The sequence below is a fragment of the Amblyomma maculatum genome, chromosome 1 (genome assembly GCF_055883805.1).
Source record: "Amblyomma maculatum isolate TAMU_Amacu chromosome 1, ASM5588380v1, whole genome shotgun sequence".
Taxonomy (NCBI): Eukaryota; Metazoa; Arthropoda; class Arachnida; order Ixodida; family Ixodidae; genus Amblyomma; species Amblyomma maculatum.
In genome coordinates this window covers 390,194,283-390,210,894 of record NC_139344.1, presented here as the reverse complement: position 1 = coordinate 390,210,894, position 16,612 = coordinate 390,194,283, and the positions used below count along the sequence as shown (strand labels likewise).

The 16,612-nt window shown below is 47.1% G+C and overlaps 1 protein-coding gene across 2 annotated transcripts in view; it reads left to right on the top strand.

The window, feature by feature from the left end:
• Positions 1-16,612, top strand: part of LOC146208514 (cell adhesion molecule Dscam1-like) — a 110,213-nt gene that overhangs the window by 79,456 nt on the left and 14,145 nt on the right. For both annotated transcript variants that reach the window (XM_084594365.1, XM_084594372.1), the window contains exons 4-6: positions 2,961-3,137; positions 15,244-15,388; positions 16,245-16,393. In XM_084594365.1, the coding sequence (XP_084450491.1) occupies positions 2,961-3,137; positions 15,244-15,388; positions 16,245-16,393 (471 nt within the window). The remainder of the gene's footprint in view (positions 1-2,960; positions 3,138-15,243; positions 15,389-16,244; positions 16,394-16,612) is intronic.

Genomic DNA, 16,612 nt, shown 5'->3' with positions numbered 1-16,612 from the left:
CGTTGTTTGTGAACGTTTCCCTTCCTTTTTTTTTTTCTTTTCTTTTACCGTGTCGGTTCTGTAAATATGTGTATTTCAGCGAATCGATCCTCAGTGTTCACTAAGACCTTCACAGAGTTTTAAATGCAGCGGTTTTCTACCTTTTCCTGCATTCAGGTCCTGGCCGGAGCCTCGTTTCATGTCGACTCTGTATGCACCGGTATGTCACGGCACAGCCCGCAGCCTGTGCTCGAGCGATGGCAACCGTTATCTCCAGAGCTGCTGCCTGTCTCAAACGTTACAAAGAAATAAAACCAAATAGCGTGCTAAATATAAGCTTCAACGCGTATATCGCTGCTCGGGCTCGAACCCGCTGGGAAACAGGGTGCGCGGAAACGGGTGGCGATAAATCAGTTTCCGGGCGTCGCGAAGCCGCCTCCTCCGCCTTCCTCATCCCAAGAGTGCAGTTGAAAGCTCGCGACGGTGGGTGTCGGCGTCCACACCAGACCTCCGGGTCCCAAATCGAAAGCACTCTACGCCACAGCCAGGCCACAGTGTCGCCATCGGGACGCGCACGTCCGACGCGCCTCCGTGACAGGGGCGCACGCAACACCGTCGCGTCCGCCGAGGGAGCCCGTGTCTGGCGACGGCCGACCCTCGCACCAGGGTTGCCCCGAAGATATTTCCCCGGGGATATATTGTCGCGGGCCACACGTGCGTTGTCGGCTTGAAAATGAAAACGTGGCAAAAGCCGGCACCTGTCAGGGCTAGTTTGGTGCGCTGGGATTTAGAACCAATTTTGGTAGGTGCCGCGTTCTGTATAGTCTTCGAAGTTGACAGCGACAGCGTTTGCGCTGGCTAGGAATGAGAGAAGGTGAAAAAAAAAAAAAAAAGAAAGCTGTGTTGGGAAACGAGAACAATAATAAAAAAGAAAGGATGTGATTCCCTTTTCAGTCGGTAGATATATGCTTTTTTAGTTATAACTTGCACAAGCTCAAGAGCGATGCCGTCTGCAAACATGCATGAATTTCTGCGGCGGTGATGACTTGGCTTCTACAGCGAAAAACTTTCATGCAATGGGAGATATCTGCGCCGCTGAAAAAGCCGTAAGACGAAATAGAGGGGGAGTACAGAAGGCACTTAACTTACGCTCCGCGAAGGAGAGAGCATTAACTATTTTAATCCACTGTAATCCACTCATAATATAACATAACTCACATTATTCCGTTGTAATCCAAACTAATCCGCCATAATGTACTCTTAATCCGCCAAAATTCACCTTGATACACTTCAACCCAGGGAAATGCACTCTTAAACCGACGTAATTCACTTTTAAACTAACGTAATCCGACGCTTTGCTTTATAGCGCACATCCATTAACTACCTAACGAACAAATGCGACTACGTGACTCTCTCAATGATGGCACGTGGAATTTTCGGGACCACTTGTCGTTGACTATAACAAGACCGGGCTCCGCTAATAAACGACTGTGGTTTTCGCCTTAACAAATTTTGTTCAGGCGACAGCATCTTACTTGGCTTCAGCTATAATTATTTATTATGCTACAAGGAAGCAATACTGAAAAAAAGAAAGAAGCCGTGGGTAACGCACGTGGCCGTGATCGTATTAAATGGTCAACGGGAAACAAATACTATTCCGGAACGTCTTCTGTACAAGGCAATCGACAGCACTTACAAACTTCAAGAATGCAAACGTAAACTAACAGCGGAGTTGAAAGAGAGAGGCAAAAATTAGTCACGCTAATATTATAACCCTATAACTGGTACATCAAATAAATGTTCTCACAAAATGTGAGGGGTTATTAATGTAGCTTTTGGACAGACATGACAACGCATATACCTCTGAACGTGTACCAAACGAATGTCAGTACTCCTAAAGACAGCAGATAAACTAGTGGTTTATTGCACATTAATAAGCAAAATACTAAGTCAAGTGATGTGGTCAATTTTGGATTGACTGAATAAGTCTGTCAAATCTGTAACTGAAGTTATTTTGCTACAGTAATCACCTGTATCGATTCCGCTTTGCCCACAGGGTGTTTTCAAAGCAGAATGGAAAGATTGAAGGTATCGGTTAACTAAAAAAGCTATCTGTCAAGCAAATTATGTTGCTAGATGAAGGCCAGATTCTATATTTAGAATATGGTGCCAGTGTATTGAAATGTCTATAAAGGATAACATAAGTACTTGCAGTGAAATGTTCCTAAAAAAAAAACAAAAAAAAATCGTCCAAGACACTTTAGACCGCATATGGGTATGAATGAAGAAGTATATTAGAGTCCTACAGGTGAAATGTTTACGAGTGAGGTTTTCGACATGTTCCTTCTACTGGTATTTCATTTGGTGTGCGTATATTCTACGTAGACTGCCATGTGCTTATGCGGCGTTTGGGCGCCTAAATTGCCGAAACCTCAACTCGAAGGCATAAAATTTGAGCTACATACCTAATTGATTCGACCCTCTGTCGCGACGTAGCCTCCAAGTTGACTAGCAGATATATGCTAAATGCAACGAGAAATCGCATAATACCTCCCGGAACTCTCTCTATGCGACAAATTGTTGGCTCGCAATTTTGATAGGAAAATCGGGAAACATGACGCCACATAAAGGTCCGCCAGGGGTGAACGTATTTAGACGAATGACAGGTATAAGATAATCTGAAGTAGCGTTGGATCACGGATCAGTATGGATGCATCCAGCTGGATGGTCGACTTGCTGTGTATTGCCTTGTATGGACACAGGCTCTCTTCAAGCATTTGATTGATTTGTATGTTGCCGTCGTGGTCACAGACCCCCGTAGTGGAACCCACAGTCGCTGATACCAGTTGTAAAGCTTTGCATGGTGACGTGGGTTGTTTAGAAGCTTCAAGTGACGTAAAAGTTCCTCTGTGTGTTGCGCAAGCCTAATTTCCCATCATTCAGGCGATATATCTGTCACGTGTCGATGCCTGTGCTCGCAGTGTCCGACGAGGTGGAGCTGCGTCCCGTGCCGCTCGGTGGCGCCAGGGTGTCGTTGCTGGCCAACGGAACGCTGGTCATCCGTGAGGTGCGCAAGGAAGACGCCGGCAGGTACCGCTGCGTTGCTTCCAACGGACTCGGACAGGACCTCGAGGGGACGCTCACCCTGTCACTCCACGGTGAGTGCTCTTACTACCACGTGACACGTCGTGACTCCTAACCGTGCTTCCGTATTCGAAGAGTTTATCATAAGGCCGTATACTCACCAGTTCGCGCCATGTGCATGATTTAGCACTAACGCGAGACCCATAAAAATGGGCTTTCTTTCAGTCATGCGGCCTTCGTAACTCCAAGTTTTAACTGAAACTGAAGTTACTCAATGGTACAGAGAACAAATGAATAGAATATAGATAAACGCAGATAAAATCAAATAATTTAAAAAAAGCAATTGCTCAAAATTGTGTCCGCCTAGGTCAGAGCTATTACATTAGCTCTCATATATATATATATATATATGAGCGTATGCGAGAAGTTGAAGTGTTACCATGTGATGCACCGCGATTGAAACTGCTTCGCTTGCGCAGATTTTCTGGCGAATTTTAACTCTGGGATGCAAGCACGGAGTAAAATACGTGAATGCAAGTTATGCTGAAATTTTAAAATACAGATATAAAGGGTACTGGAAAGGATTGATTGCTTTTCTTTTTACGTGGAACATGCAAGAAGGTAGCCCAAAAGGAGTATATCGCGGAAAAAAAAAAATCGAATATATAGTAGCCGGACCGCAAAACAAGGTATAAGCAGAACGCTGGGATGCATGTACACGGCGCACTCCTGATAGCAGCTGCACGTGGAGCTACGCCGTTCGCTTCACCGTATTACTCTTTTGCGAAATCAAACTTGAGTTTGGATAAAATGTTGCGCGCAGTCAGGAAGAGGAATATAGAACATAAAGCAGCGAGCGGCGCATCGAAATGTTCCTAAGCCTAAACCTGACAGCGGGAGAGACTCCTTTTGAAAGCTGGAGCCCGGGAAATACGCTTACACAAGCCGTGCACAAGCCCCTACGTGCGCACAGCGGCCTCAAAACGTACCGCGAAACCTTATTAAGCAGTAGTGGATATGTAAGGTCTGCGAGTATTGCGTAACGTAAATTGGAAAGTGTTAAGTTATTTACCTCCCTCACGCATTGTATCTGACAGCCAACAGGGGCGGTTCCGTTGTGTGTTTTGTTTCAGATGTTTTGTGTAATGCTCTAGTCCTTTGTGCAGAAGCAGTAAACCTACGGTCTTCTCGTACATTTGCGAACATGACTTCATCGTAGGACACTTGCGAGCGAAGAGAGGCATCTTTATCCACTGAATGCGCACATCTGATTAAAAAAAAATTATAACAGCGTACTTCGGTATTGCCTGCCCCTTTTTCTTCTCCATTCGCGCTGTTATGCCTCGCGTTAACAAAAACGTGGTTATTTCAGAACCCTTCACTCGTTACAATGGCATGCGATTCGCCGATGCTCGCGTGCATTCCTGATCTGAACCGTCGACCACCTATTACAGGGCGGCTAATCAGACATGTTAATTAGCTGCTGGGACGAGAATGTTTTGGCTCCAGCAAGTACGGCATGGTGACAGCACCGTAAACTGGACAGAGCGCCCTGATGTCTGCAACAACAACTGCAAACCTCTCACATTGTAGCTTTCCACGGGCGATGTTGATAACTTTTCTTACGAAAGAGAGAGGCTTCCCGACTTCTATTTTCGAGCATCTTATACTTCGGTGCTGCATGAGCAGTGCCCACGAAGAAGAGCAATGCGGAAATGCACAGCATAGTTCTACGAGGCAAGCAGGGCTGACGACACGCAATTTTTCTCTCTTTTTTTTTTTTTTTTTTTCAACGATAGAAAAAGTATAACAGAGAGAGCTCGTTAGTCCGCTCGCCAACCAAGCGACGCGGTTACTCGGTGCGACTGCAACACGAAGTGGCCTCGGCGCTTACGCTACTTACGCTGAGAAAAAAAAGAAAGAGAGAGAGAGAGAGAAACACGGAGGCTTCTGAAAACGCCGGCATCCGTCTGTCCGGCTCTCGGCCTCTCAACCTGTCTCAACCACACGTACGACGGAGCCGGGCTCTCGCGCTCGAACGTAGTGCTGCCCTGCAAAGCACTGCTTTGGAAAGGAGGAGAAGGTGGATAGCGTCATCCCAGCTACGTGACGGGACGAGAGAACCGAAGAAGCAAGAGAGGGGCACTCCGAAGTCGTTCACGCGTTTTTACGCGCTCGGCGTCCCTGGCTCGAATCCAAGGGGCCCTCAGCCGAGCTTCTGAGAAAGCGTGCTCTCGGCAGGCGGCCACTGACTCTCGGTGTAGACGCCGTGCAAGGACAGCGCCCACTCTTTGTGAGAATCCCTATTCCTGACCCGGGCACCGCGGCGGAGACGGCGGCGTGTTTCGCTCTTTCCGGCATCGCTGGTGTCGGGAAGGGTTCTTCGAAATACGACGAGAAATGCGAAGAGCGACGCTAGGCCGATGACACAGACCGCCGATGCAGGCTTACGAGAGCAACCATCCATGGTTCTACATATCGGAAGCAAGAAGGCTAGCCACATTTGGTAAAGTAGCGGCGCTATCGCGGAAATTACCCCATAATTTCAGGGAAGTCCTATATATATTTGGCAAACCACCCAACCAATTGTGGTGTTGTATCGATTATTAGAGTATCTTGACAAACGTTAGAAGCGTACATTCAGGCAACAGTTGATCAAACAAGTTCATTCAGCAAGGTGCGCTTTGGGGCGAAACAAAGCAGTGTCCGCGATGTGTGGATTTGGCGCGCAACGTGTCCAATATCTCTGAAGCTGATAATCTCTCTCGTCCACTGGATGTGATTAACCCGCTGCATATGCTGAAGCTTTCCCCTGGCGACTCGTTTCTACAAAAGGAATCTCACTGCCGCTCCAAGTGTGCTTAATTCCATTGTGTAGATGTAACCTGCTCGGCGGCTTAACTTCCGGAGTATTCGAATGGGTGTTGTGCTAACTCCTGCATGTCAAAGCGTTCTGGACATCCATGTCTCACATCCATCCGTTCGCCTCTCCTCTGCCCGCTTCCGCCCTGGCGGCGATGCTGGATCATTTTTTGGGCGCTTGGCCTGGGCTTAGGGCTGCGGACGACTGAAATCTACGCAGCCAGGGCGACCGTAACCCTAACTGCTCACCCGACATAGGTATACGCACACACAAGGAATCACCATTGAGCATTCGTAGCATTCGTTAACGAAACTAGCACGTACCAGTTGAAATTTGCGCAGCACAAACTATTCAATCGAATGTTCACCTCAGTTACTGACATGTTAAATGATCTAAAGATGGAACCCCCACAGCGGTCGCCAGACTAGATTGCTTATCTGATGTATCGTGGCAAAATGTGTTTACCACGTGAGAGATATATTTCTTGGGACCCAGGTGTTTCTACCAGAGTCAACCTATGACAATACGGTTATAACATCCTTTGCCAGGTCATCAAATATATATATTTTTTTTATTCTCCACACCACTGAACATGGGAAAAGCCCGCATTCGTCCATTGCTGACTGCTCATATACATTACCTCATTCTAAGATTCGTTATTGATGTGATTGTAATCTTCTTGGGCAGCGCTGTTGTCTGCACTATTTCTAGGGGAAAAAATAAAAAGAGAAAGAAATAAAGAAAGGAAGCCGAACTTCTTCGTTACACTGCTTCCATCAACACGTCCTTCTTTACATCTCGCTACATAAAAATGTGGTATTCCTTTGTACGTCGAACATAATATCTCTAAGGTCCTTCACTCATTTCCCATTTAAAATCAAATAAAAACAGGCCCTGCAGAAAATGGACACGCGGCTCGCAACCAATCGTGAAAAAAATTGGACAGTGAAGACCAAGAATGGAAAGAAAAGAACTGCCCCAACACTTTCTCAGAGCTTCTCTTTATCACCACACTCGATCGACCGTTCACTTTTGTCCACTCCAGACGTCCTATCCGAAGCACTGTTTACGACCTGCTCTTCACGGCGGGCCACAATACGACTGCGCTTATCGAAGGACGTCCGAAGGGCTCAGCTCCTGCCTGGCCCATTTTTTCGTCCCCCTTGTCACCGATTACGGCTGCGTTCGTCCTCCGGTACTCCGCGTCGTCGAATATCTGGCGCTGATCCAGCAACCTTGATAACAGCCCAGTGAAAAGGAAAGAGTTCCATTTATCTGCGCGACCTTTGCAAACCGGTCATTCCTATACATTTCGGTCGCCTTCCATACCTTAGGGTGGTGTTGTATCAGCAGCTTACCAGTTTGGTTAGGCATAAATAGCAGCATGACCGCCTAATACCGATTACAGCTACCCCTGCTGCAAGGCCGTTGTGTGGTGAAATCGATATTCAAAGAAGCAGCGAAACGCGCTTGCCGGCCTTCATTTTAAGTCTTTCAGTTTTTTACTGCTTCTCTTGTGTCTCTGATGACTGATTACTGCCGCAGATTGCTGCTCTCAATGCAAATTAGGGCGGATCACGCGCGACTTCGTTAGGGGAAAACGGTACGAAATCACGCAGCATGGGGGCATACGAAAGCTGCGTTTCGAGACTGGCTCATTCTATAGCACCTTGTCTTCGACTCCACCACCACCACCACCACCATTATTATTATTATTATTATTATTATTATTATTATTATTATTATTATTATTATTATTATTATTATTATTATTATAAACAAACAAAAAATCTCGTACATGAAGGAACGCTTGCGTCTGTTTTAATGCTAGCATAACTGCTCATGCGCGCTGTGTACAGAATATTTGTACAGAAAGTGTCCCCAGTGGCTGTGTGGCTTATGGCGAGCATAATTAGCCACATGTGTTATATTGTCGGATAGCTTATACCGATTATATAACTGTACTTTTGCAGCTGTAGATCTTAATTATCTTTAGTTAGTTAATTGTGATTGAAACCTGAACTCTGCCATATAACAGCGTCATATGTCGTTGGATAGCTCTCGAGTACGATTTCACTACACTATGTAGTCTTAGTTATCGTTAATGAGTGAACTGTGATTAAAAATTGAATATTAAGCTATAGCACCAAGTCATGCATTGTTAGACAGCTCATATCGAGTGCGATTGCACTACACTGATTGCAGGTCTTAGTTTGATAACCGTTATTTAGTTTACAGTAATTAACAATTTAACTTCAGACTGAAACGTTTATCATATATAGTTGAAAAGTTCTCGAAGAGTAGAATCCAAAATCAAACACGAAACCATGCAAAAACCATGTAAAATAAAGCGTTAGGTGAGCTAACGCTTGTATAACTCGGTAAATAAAATGCGCAAAATATTTAAAATATCAGCACCTAATGCTTACGCATTCATAGAACATAAGGAAGCAAGCGCCCAGGTATGTTTCTTTAGGAAAGCAGACACGAAAAAACAGAGACAGGGAATCTCCATTAAGGAGTCCTTAGACTGCGGTCAGAATGCTTTCGCAAGATGCGTTCACCATACTTCTCGTACCACTGTGCCCAAAGCATTCTTGTATATATCCCTCAATGCGGCGCTTTTCACGTGCGTTTCCTGGTGGATTCGATCTCTCCTCCGAGGCAAAGCAACCTATAATTTTAACCGCTGCTTCACGCACGGAAAGAAAACTTTCGCAAAGCCTCTCAGCTCAGCCTACCCACCCCTTCCCCCTCACTACAGACGGTTGATTCCCCGGCCGGCCGGTAGATGCAGGGCGCTTTGCATACAAGCGCCGTTGCACGCAACGGAGCCTCTGTCGACGGATGGCCGCTCCGCGCGCGAGCCCCACCCCTGCGTCTAGCGAGCCTCTCTTCATAGCACGGGGCCATCCGCGTGGCGATCAAGAGCATCGATTTTCGCTCCTTCGGCTTCATTCTTTTATTTCCCCCTTCTTCTTGCGCGTCTTGACATTCTCGGGCCTTCGGGCAATAATGGCCTCCAGGACAGACGCCCATCGCATGGTTTCCTGGCTGCTAACGGCGCGAGCACGCTTCGTGAAGAAGCCTCGGTCTGCTCGCCACGCGCCTGTATCATATGTTCGCGCTTATTATAGACGCCGCAAAATCCTGGCTCGTGGTGTCACAATGCAGCGACGGGGTCACGCTGCGCGACAATGCTTTGCTATGCTGGCGGGGCTTGGCCCGCACGCTGAAAGAAGGGAGATGATGAAGCCGTGAAGAAATTTCCGCAGGTCTTGCATTTTCCTCGCTTTCCAGTGGGAAAAAGCGAAATGCCGATATCTTGGTGCTTTGCGTCAAGCTTACGCTGCTGGGCATCAGCGATTCCCGGACGCTGGGGCTACTAAAGAGCTAAACAAAGGTCACCGGATGTAAGCCGAATACTTAAGGAAGTCCCCTAGGTGGAGTAGATTTGTAATAAGGGAGTAATTACTCATTGACATCTACCAAAGAGCAGCCATACGACTACAAAGGAAGCGCATGCAGCTTTCTCAGAAACTTCGTAGTTAAAGAAAAATTCGTCCTCGGTCATTGCCAAGAGAGGCTCGGTTATTATTTCGGCGTTGGACTGGTTAGACTCGATCCGATCGGGATGTCGAAGCGCAACACCATTGTCAACGTTTGAGTCGCTTACTGTTATCGTGGTAATCTGCCGTTTGGTGCTACTCTCCACGGCCTATGTCACTGGCAAGCAGAGTGACTAGTGGCAAATAAAAGAACGAAAGGAAAACGGGATGCGTTTTTTTTTTTTGGTTCTTTGATCTGCAGTAACAAGGCAATCATAGTTTTCTCCCTTAACGCAGTCCCCCTGTTCACTGTTGGTCGCTGGTAGAGTACATGCAGCCACATATCTGTTGTCGCAAGAACCCGCCAGATAAGGGGTATGGTATTAAAAGAACAGAATCGAAAAGAAAAAAAAAATGCTGTACCGGCCTTGCTGTCATATGAATGAATCTCGATTCTTACTTGCGAACAGCAACTAGAGCTGAGGACGCTGTACGCTTTATACTGCAATAAAAAAAAAAAATAAACTATCGCTCGAGTGCGGTACGCGAATAAGTTTGCCGTAGTTTGAGCTTCGTCCGGTACGCTGGTCGCCATTGCAGTTCACACACTGCCTACCTTCGTTAGGAACCCTGTTAGCGTTCGCAAAGACGGTGGCTGCCCCGCTTTACTAGGAAAACATCGATATATGACTGCGGGGAAATCCAAACGCGGCCTCGTCTTCAGGCTTTTACCGAACCAGCGTGTTCCTTTATCCGAAGTCCTTCTACCCGCGAACGCAGAGCACGTCGTCTTTCGTGTGCAAAGGCGCAAACGCAATTTGAAGTACGCCGTGCTGCAGTAACCAGAAAATCAAACAGTGTGTCCCGAACGAGGGAAAGCGAGAAACGAGGAAGGGTGGTTTGACGGCAGTGCGCGGATGAAAGAGAGGAGGAGAAAGAGGCGACAAAGACGGCGGTCGATCCTCTTTTCTGGGCATGGAGTTGGGGCCCTGCATGGGAAAGACGCGATCCAGAAAATGCTGATCAAAGACGACGACCCTTTGCCCGCTAACGCCCTTACAAAAACCCTCCCCATGCAGCATAACACAAACAAAAAAGGAAGCAAAATATTTAGAACGATCTAGGATGGCACGCGCGCTTCTGCCTCTTTCCTTGCCTCTCTGAGGCCATCGAGAAGCCACGGATGACGCGTCTTCGCGTCGTTTATGATCACGGTCCTCCTACATCGTGCCGAAGCACGTGGAGAGAAAGGAGGGAGGGAGGAGGAGGAGTAGGTTTTTTCTCCGCGGTCACGTTCGAATCGGAACGGAGCAGTTGAAGAGGTCCGGCTGTGACAAAAGCCTCGTTACGTTCGTCGCCGATTGAGCGCAATGGCCCTGTCCGGAAATGCCGAGAAGTTTGCTCGCGAATGGGATTTCCGTACTTGAGCTCTCTTCGTACAATGCCGCGATACACTTGGTGCTTTGGAAAATGGCGTCAAACTGTCTATCGAAGAGGGAGGCGAGATGACAGCTGGTACACTTAGAAACAGATTTGCAGTCGTTGCAACAATTTATAGAGCTTCTGACCTCCACCGTGTGGCTCGTATTGTATTCCAGTTTTCAAAATCTGTGAAAGTGACTAAATTTTTCGTGTTACCTTCTTCAACGGGAAGAACTTCCATAAATGATTAAGCAGCGCCCTTAAGGCTTAAAACCAGACCCCCTGGGCTCTTAACTTTTGACAAAGACTGTACACACAAGCACAAACCTAGAATAAATCTTGTAATTGGCGGTTTCACAGATAAACTTTCACACATTTATCTCATACCTTTAATCAGTTATTTGAATTATTTGTCTGAGCAGTGCGGGTGTGTTTAAACTATTGCGCTCATACTTTGTGAGTACCCTCAGTTTGAGCGTGAGCGTGCTTTCCTGGCTGCTACACTCCGCCGCTTGGACTCTCGCGCTCTTACCGAAGAAAAGATTCTGGGCCCTTGGATGACTCCTTCATCACAAAGGAAATCAGTGAAAGCGCTAGCTAAGTTTTTAAAGGACTCGGGGTTGAGTTCAAGAGTTTAACTGCACGATAGATTCCTTCCCTTCGCGCTCTTTCCTTTTTCTCCCTTCGTTCCCCTCCCCACGTGTAGGGTAGCTTACTGGGCATCGCCTAGTTAACCTCCCGGCCTTTCTATTCTATTTTCTCTCTCTCTTGAATTATTTATCTGTCAGACTTATTTGCATGCAGATAAATGAAGGGGAAATGAGGGTGCTCGTTATATTTGCATGTGTCATATATAAAAAAATAACGGTCGAACTACATATGCTGCGTTATATAATGCCGTCGCTTTTCGGTGGACTGAGCTATGTGTGAACCCTATTGTGCTGGCAACGCACTGGTCCTATGTAGGACCGGCATTCCATCACAGTACCAATACTAAGGTTTGCGCTGCCCGGGATCATATTTCATCTGCCGGAGCCAAAGAGGCATTTTCAGTTTCTCAGTAATCACTGAAATTGCGTTAAGCGGCCGCATGGTCGCCAGCATTGCTAGAGATCCACGTCGCGCACGCTGGCATCTGCTTTTCCTCTCATTTGCAGAACACCTCGCGCAAGGATCCTGATATGTTCCCTTATTCTTTGCCAGAACGCCGAAGTATGGGTTATTTACAAGCATCATGTGTAATGTGTCCCTATAGTCTAAAATCGGTGATTGTTAAATGCAGTCAATCGACGATGGTAAGCGAATGTTGAATACTGTATCTACTAGCTTTTTTTTTTTCCTTTTTTTTTACTGGTTGAGACTCTGTACCTCTGCTGTCGTTGCAAACGTGAACAGGTGTAGACCGCTAAAACTCCTGCTGCGCTGATTTCTTCGAAGTGTCTGAATCGTTTGTCTGTTTTTGCCCCTGGACGATACGGCGAGAAGTTTAAGAAGCCGTCCTTGGCAAAGAGGTTATTCAGACAAAAACTATAGGCGTGTGTTGTGAACTGAGTATGATATGTGGCTGAAAACTAAGCAGAAAAAACGGCGAGTTTTTAGAATAATTACCATGTTTGTGAACAACCATACCAGGAGGTGTCGCAACATTCCTTAGGTTACATGGCTCTAACGAAGCATGACGGTCCGACATCGATCACCCGGCCCTTCTACAGGCATTCAGTGTACAGCTGGTGCTTAGATTAAGCTGTACCTTCAAGGGAAGCTTCGGTAGACTCCGCAGCGACTTCTCGATTGCTCTCACGGAGACGTTTATTTGTTTTTCGCTAGAATATATTCTTATGCATGGGAGCGTATGAAGGTTACACTGCATCTACTGGTGCGGAAATAATAGCACAAGTCATTCTTGTGCGCTAAGCGGATGTTCCCTTTCAACTTGATTGTAGCCGTAAAGGAGCGTGAATAAAAGGTTTGCCGCTGCAATTAGTTTTGTAAACGCTATAGCAATGTTTTTCGTCCTCGAGTGAACAGTTTTTGTAAGTTTACTGCTCAGATGCAGGATATCACGTACCCCTTAGTATCCTTCGTAAGTGTGCTTTTCATTGCGCAGTAACTGCTGTGACTTTTCTGGTCTCTTACAGGTGGCCCATTCACCACGCCAATCCCCATTTTCCCTCCATACCTCTCCTCTGACTCTCTTCCTCTCAGTCTGCTGCCCGTCAGTGATCACGCATGCTTGCGCGGGTGTGTGAGGAGTGTGATGCTTGCCGCTTCTGTCAGTCTGTTTCTGCTGTATCTGTGTGCGCATGTGCATGTTCTCACAGTTCTCATGAGTACTTTCGCACTGTCCGAACATATTCTGTGTGCGTACATATTTTATGTTTATTCTGCAAAACAAAAAAGGAGGGGGGAGAGCCAATGTCGTAACGTGGAAAAGAGAAAAAAATAAACGTAATATTTGGACTTTTACAACCTATTTGCTACACGAATTTCCCGAGTGCGATTATGTTAAGCATAGTGCGTTATATTTGCAATAGAAGCCGTTGATGCGCGAAGGCTGGCTTCAAACGAAAAAAAAAAAAAAAGAATTGGGATAAAAACCTCCGACCTGAAAATGAGACCGACACTATGCCACGCACAGACTCGCGCAGCACTCAAGCAGGACGTGAAGTTAAGTTGAGTTACTGACGTCAGGAAATGCATACGTCCATGAAACGAAAAGGGGCGAACAAAAGGAGGGACACAACCAAAAGTTGAGTCGGTCGTAACTTATTCTTCTAGTGAGCAGCGCTGATACCAAGGATAAGAGAACCGTGATTGTCTTGTCCTCTTTCTACTGCCTGTCGTGTCTGGCCTGTCCACTGCAAAGAATTTAAATGACGAAAAGTGCGTAGATAAATAAAAAAAAAAAACATAATCGAAGTAACAAGAACAGGGGATTTATACGACGACTTCTCCCGTTATTTCTCCGCAGCTCTCATTTCCCGAGGGCATTCTGCAGAGCAGAACGACTTAAAAAAAAAAAAGAAAAAAGAAAAAAAAAAACGTTGATGTGCTCGTGCAGTGCCGAGGGCTTCTTCTTTGCTTCCTGTTTGAGCCGGTGAGCCAAAGTACCCGAACGTATCCCGATTATTCAGGCGGGCAGGAAGCGTCCAATCAGCAGCGCGCGGCCGCGTCAAGGAACTGTCGCGGCGTTCCCTTCCCCCTCTGCGGTCGTTGTTGCCGAGGGCGACGGGTCAATCGGGGGGCGCAGTCTGGCGTGCCGCTGAGGCGAGATCCCCGGGGGGGGGGGGGGGGGGGGGGGGGCAGATTTGAAAGAAACTGGCAGCAGCACTCCCGCCAGTAGGTCTCTATTGTGCCCAGTTTCCTGTCGGCGAGAGGCAAAAGTTCAAGTTTGGGAGGTCTGCCTGTCGGTGACGCTGTGGAGACCCTTAGGGTACACGCGCGTCTGTAACAATGGTTCCTCTCTAGCAACGCTCCTGTTATTATGCCGGAAGAGATTACACCTTTAAGGGTGCACGCCTTGCTCCGAGGCAAGCTTGTCTACTGTCCCTTTAATCTTACATAAGTTTATATTTCATAAGACATGTTCATCTTTTTGACTTCTCTATAAGAGTTGGCTTGCAGATCGACAACGAAAAGCGGACAATACAGGGTACTTGTGGGGCGTGTACAACCGACCCACCTTCACCGTCGCATACAAAAAAAAAAAAAAAAAAAGCGCAGCATGGCAGAACACTGAAGGGATATAAGAAGAAAGTAGCCAAAATATCTTTCAGTGGAACACTTTCTTTGTCGAAACGGGTGGCCCGTTACCCGCATAGCGTACGTGTCAGGGTGCCTGCCGAAGCGTATACATCGCTTGCTTCTCACTGGTGCCCAGTTTTGGCCTTCTCAAGCGCGATTGCACAGCAGCGCAGACGCGGAAGAAGACACGGTGATTTGCTCGCAGACAACAGTGGGTTGGTTACGTGGGCCCGCAGTGAAACAGCAATATCAAAAAGTTATTTAATCGCCGCATTTGCACGCGCCTCTGAACATACATGTGAAGAGTACGCCTACGCGAGCTAAAGTTCGAGCAATGTGCCCTGTCTGAAAAGAGAGGAAAAATTTTCGCCGCAGCCGCTTTTGGCGGTGGGTGCGTGTACCTGTGCCTTACGGCAGATCAAAAAGTCTGAGCACGAAACAAGTGGCAAAATTTGCGCTTTGTTCTCTTTTCTGCGTTGACCTTTCACCTTGATGCTTTGTATACGTCGCGCGACGGAAGATTTCGTTTGGTTCGTTCGTTCGCTCGCGCGTTTACGTTCCATCACGTGTTGGTCAATTACTCTTCGGCTTGGTTGCGCGCAGTTCCCGCCCGCTTCGAGCAGAAGTTCAGCGTGGAGAGCGTGCGGCGCGGCGACACGGCCATCCTGCGCTGCGAGGCGCTCGGCGACAGCCCGATGGGCGTCACGTGGCACCGCAACGAGGACCCCCTCCCGCTGGACTCGCCCAGGTATGTATTCCGGTGCTGCTGCCAAGTGCTTCATCTGCAGATATTCGCTAGCGCAATAATATCTAAGAGAGAGAGAGAGAGAGAGAGAGAGAGAGAGAGAGAGGGGGGGGGGGGGGGTAACCAGGAGGCTTCCGATTGGCACTAAGGAAGAGAATTGGGGGAACGTGAATGAGAAAGTGTGAACGAGTGAGGAGCACAAGTTCAGTACCTGCAATCACAGAGACCATTTCAGGCTACAGTTCTTGCATTTGATTCAGGAGCGACAGATGCCAGAGGTGGAATAGGGTTGTACGGGCCATCCCTGCCTGCCACTTGAAGAAGGAATTGTAATGTCATAAAAATATAAGTGCAACAACAGCGATGATAACCTGCAGCGTCTGAGTGAAGCCTCGAGTGTGGTCTATAATGCGCAGAAGAAAATAGATTACGGATAGACTCCTATAAGGAATAGAAAATCTCAATTGGGAGAGACCGGGGAGCGAAAGAAAAATGTCATCGCATTTCCTATCAGTGATCGGCCTTGATTTTTTCTATTTTTTATTTTATTTATTTTTAAAAAGGAAGTTTCTGCTGTTCACTGTTTCTGTTAATTGTGCCGTTAGTCTTCTCTGCTTAGTAATACACCTCCTCGCAATCTCTGACGAGAGGTGGGAGACCTGTCTCGAAGAGAATTCGTCTCGTCTTTAGCTCACTTTCTCACTTGACAAAAAGATAGCAACTTAAATACAGCTAATATTGCGGTTCTTCCAAACGATGATCAATATCCGACCTAAGACAGCGTTTTCGTCCTGTATAAGTAAATCGGCCAGGTGAAACGTTGTGCGAGATGTCTTTCGTTTCCGCCCTCGTTTGCCAGGCTGCAGGTGTTCGAGAGCGTGACAGACCGGGGCACGGCCTCCGAGCTGCACGTGCAGGGTGCCGAGCGGTCGGACAACGGCCTCTTCAGCTGCCTCGCCAAGAACGGCTTCGGCTCAGATAGGCGCAGCATCAAGCTAGTCGTCCTTGGTGAGCTGATTGATTGATTTGAATGATTGATTTATTAATGTTTTCGCTATGTTCACAGATCTCTGTCCGCCGACCGCGTCCGCAAAACGTGTCCGCAAAATCGTGTCCGTAGCAGTTGTGAGTAATTGAGAAGTAGTAGAGGTGAATGAGTGGCGTCAATTGATAAAAGTTGACGTGAGTTGTTTGCGAAAAAAAAATTAGGTCAATGAATTAATTAGG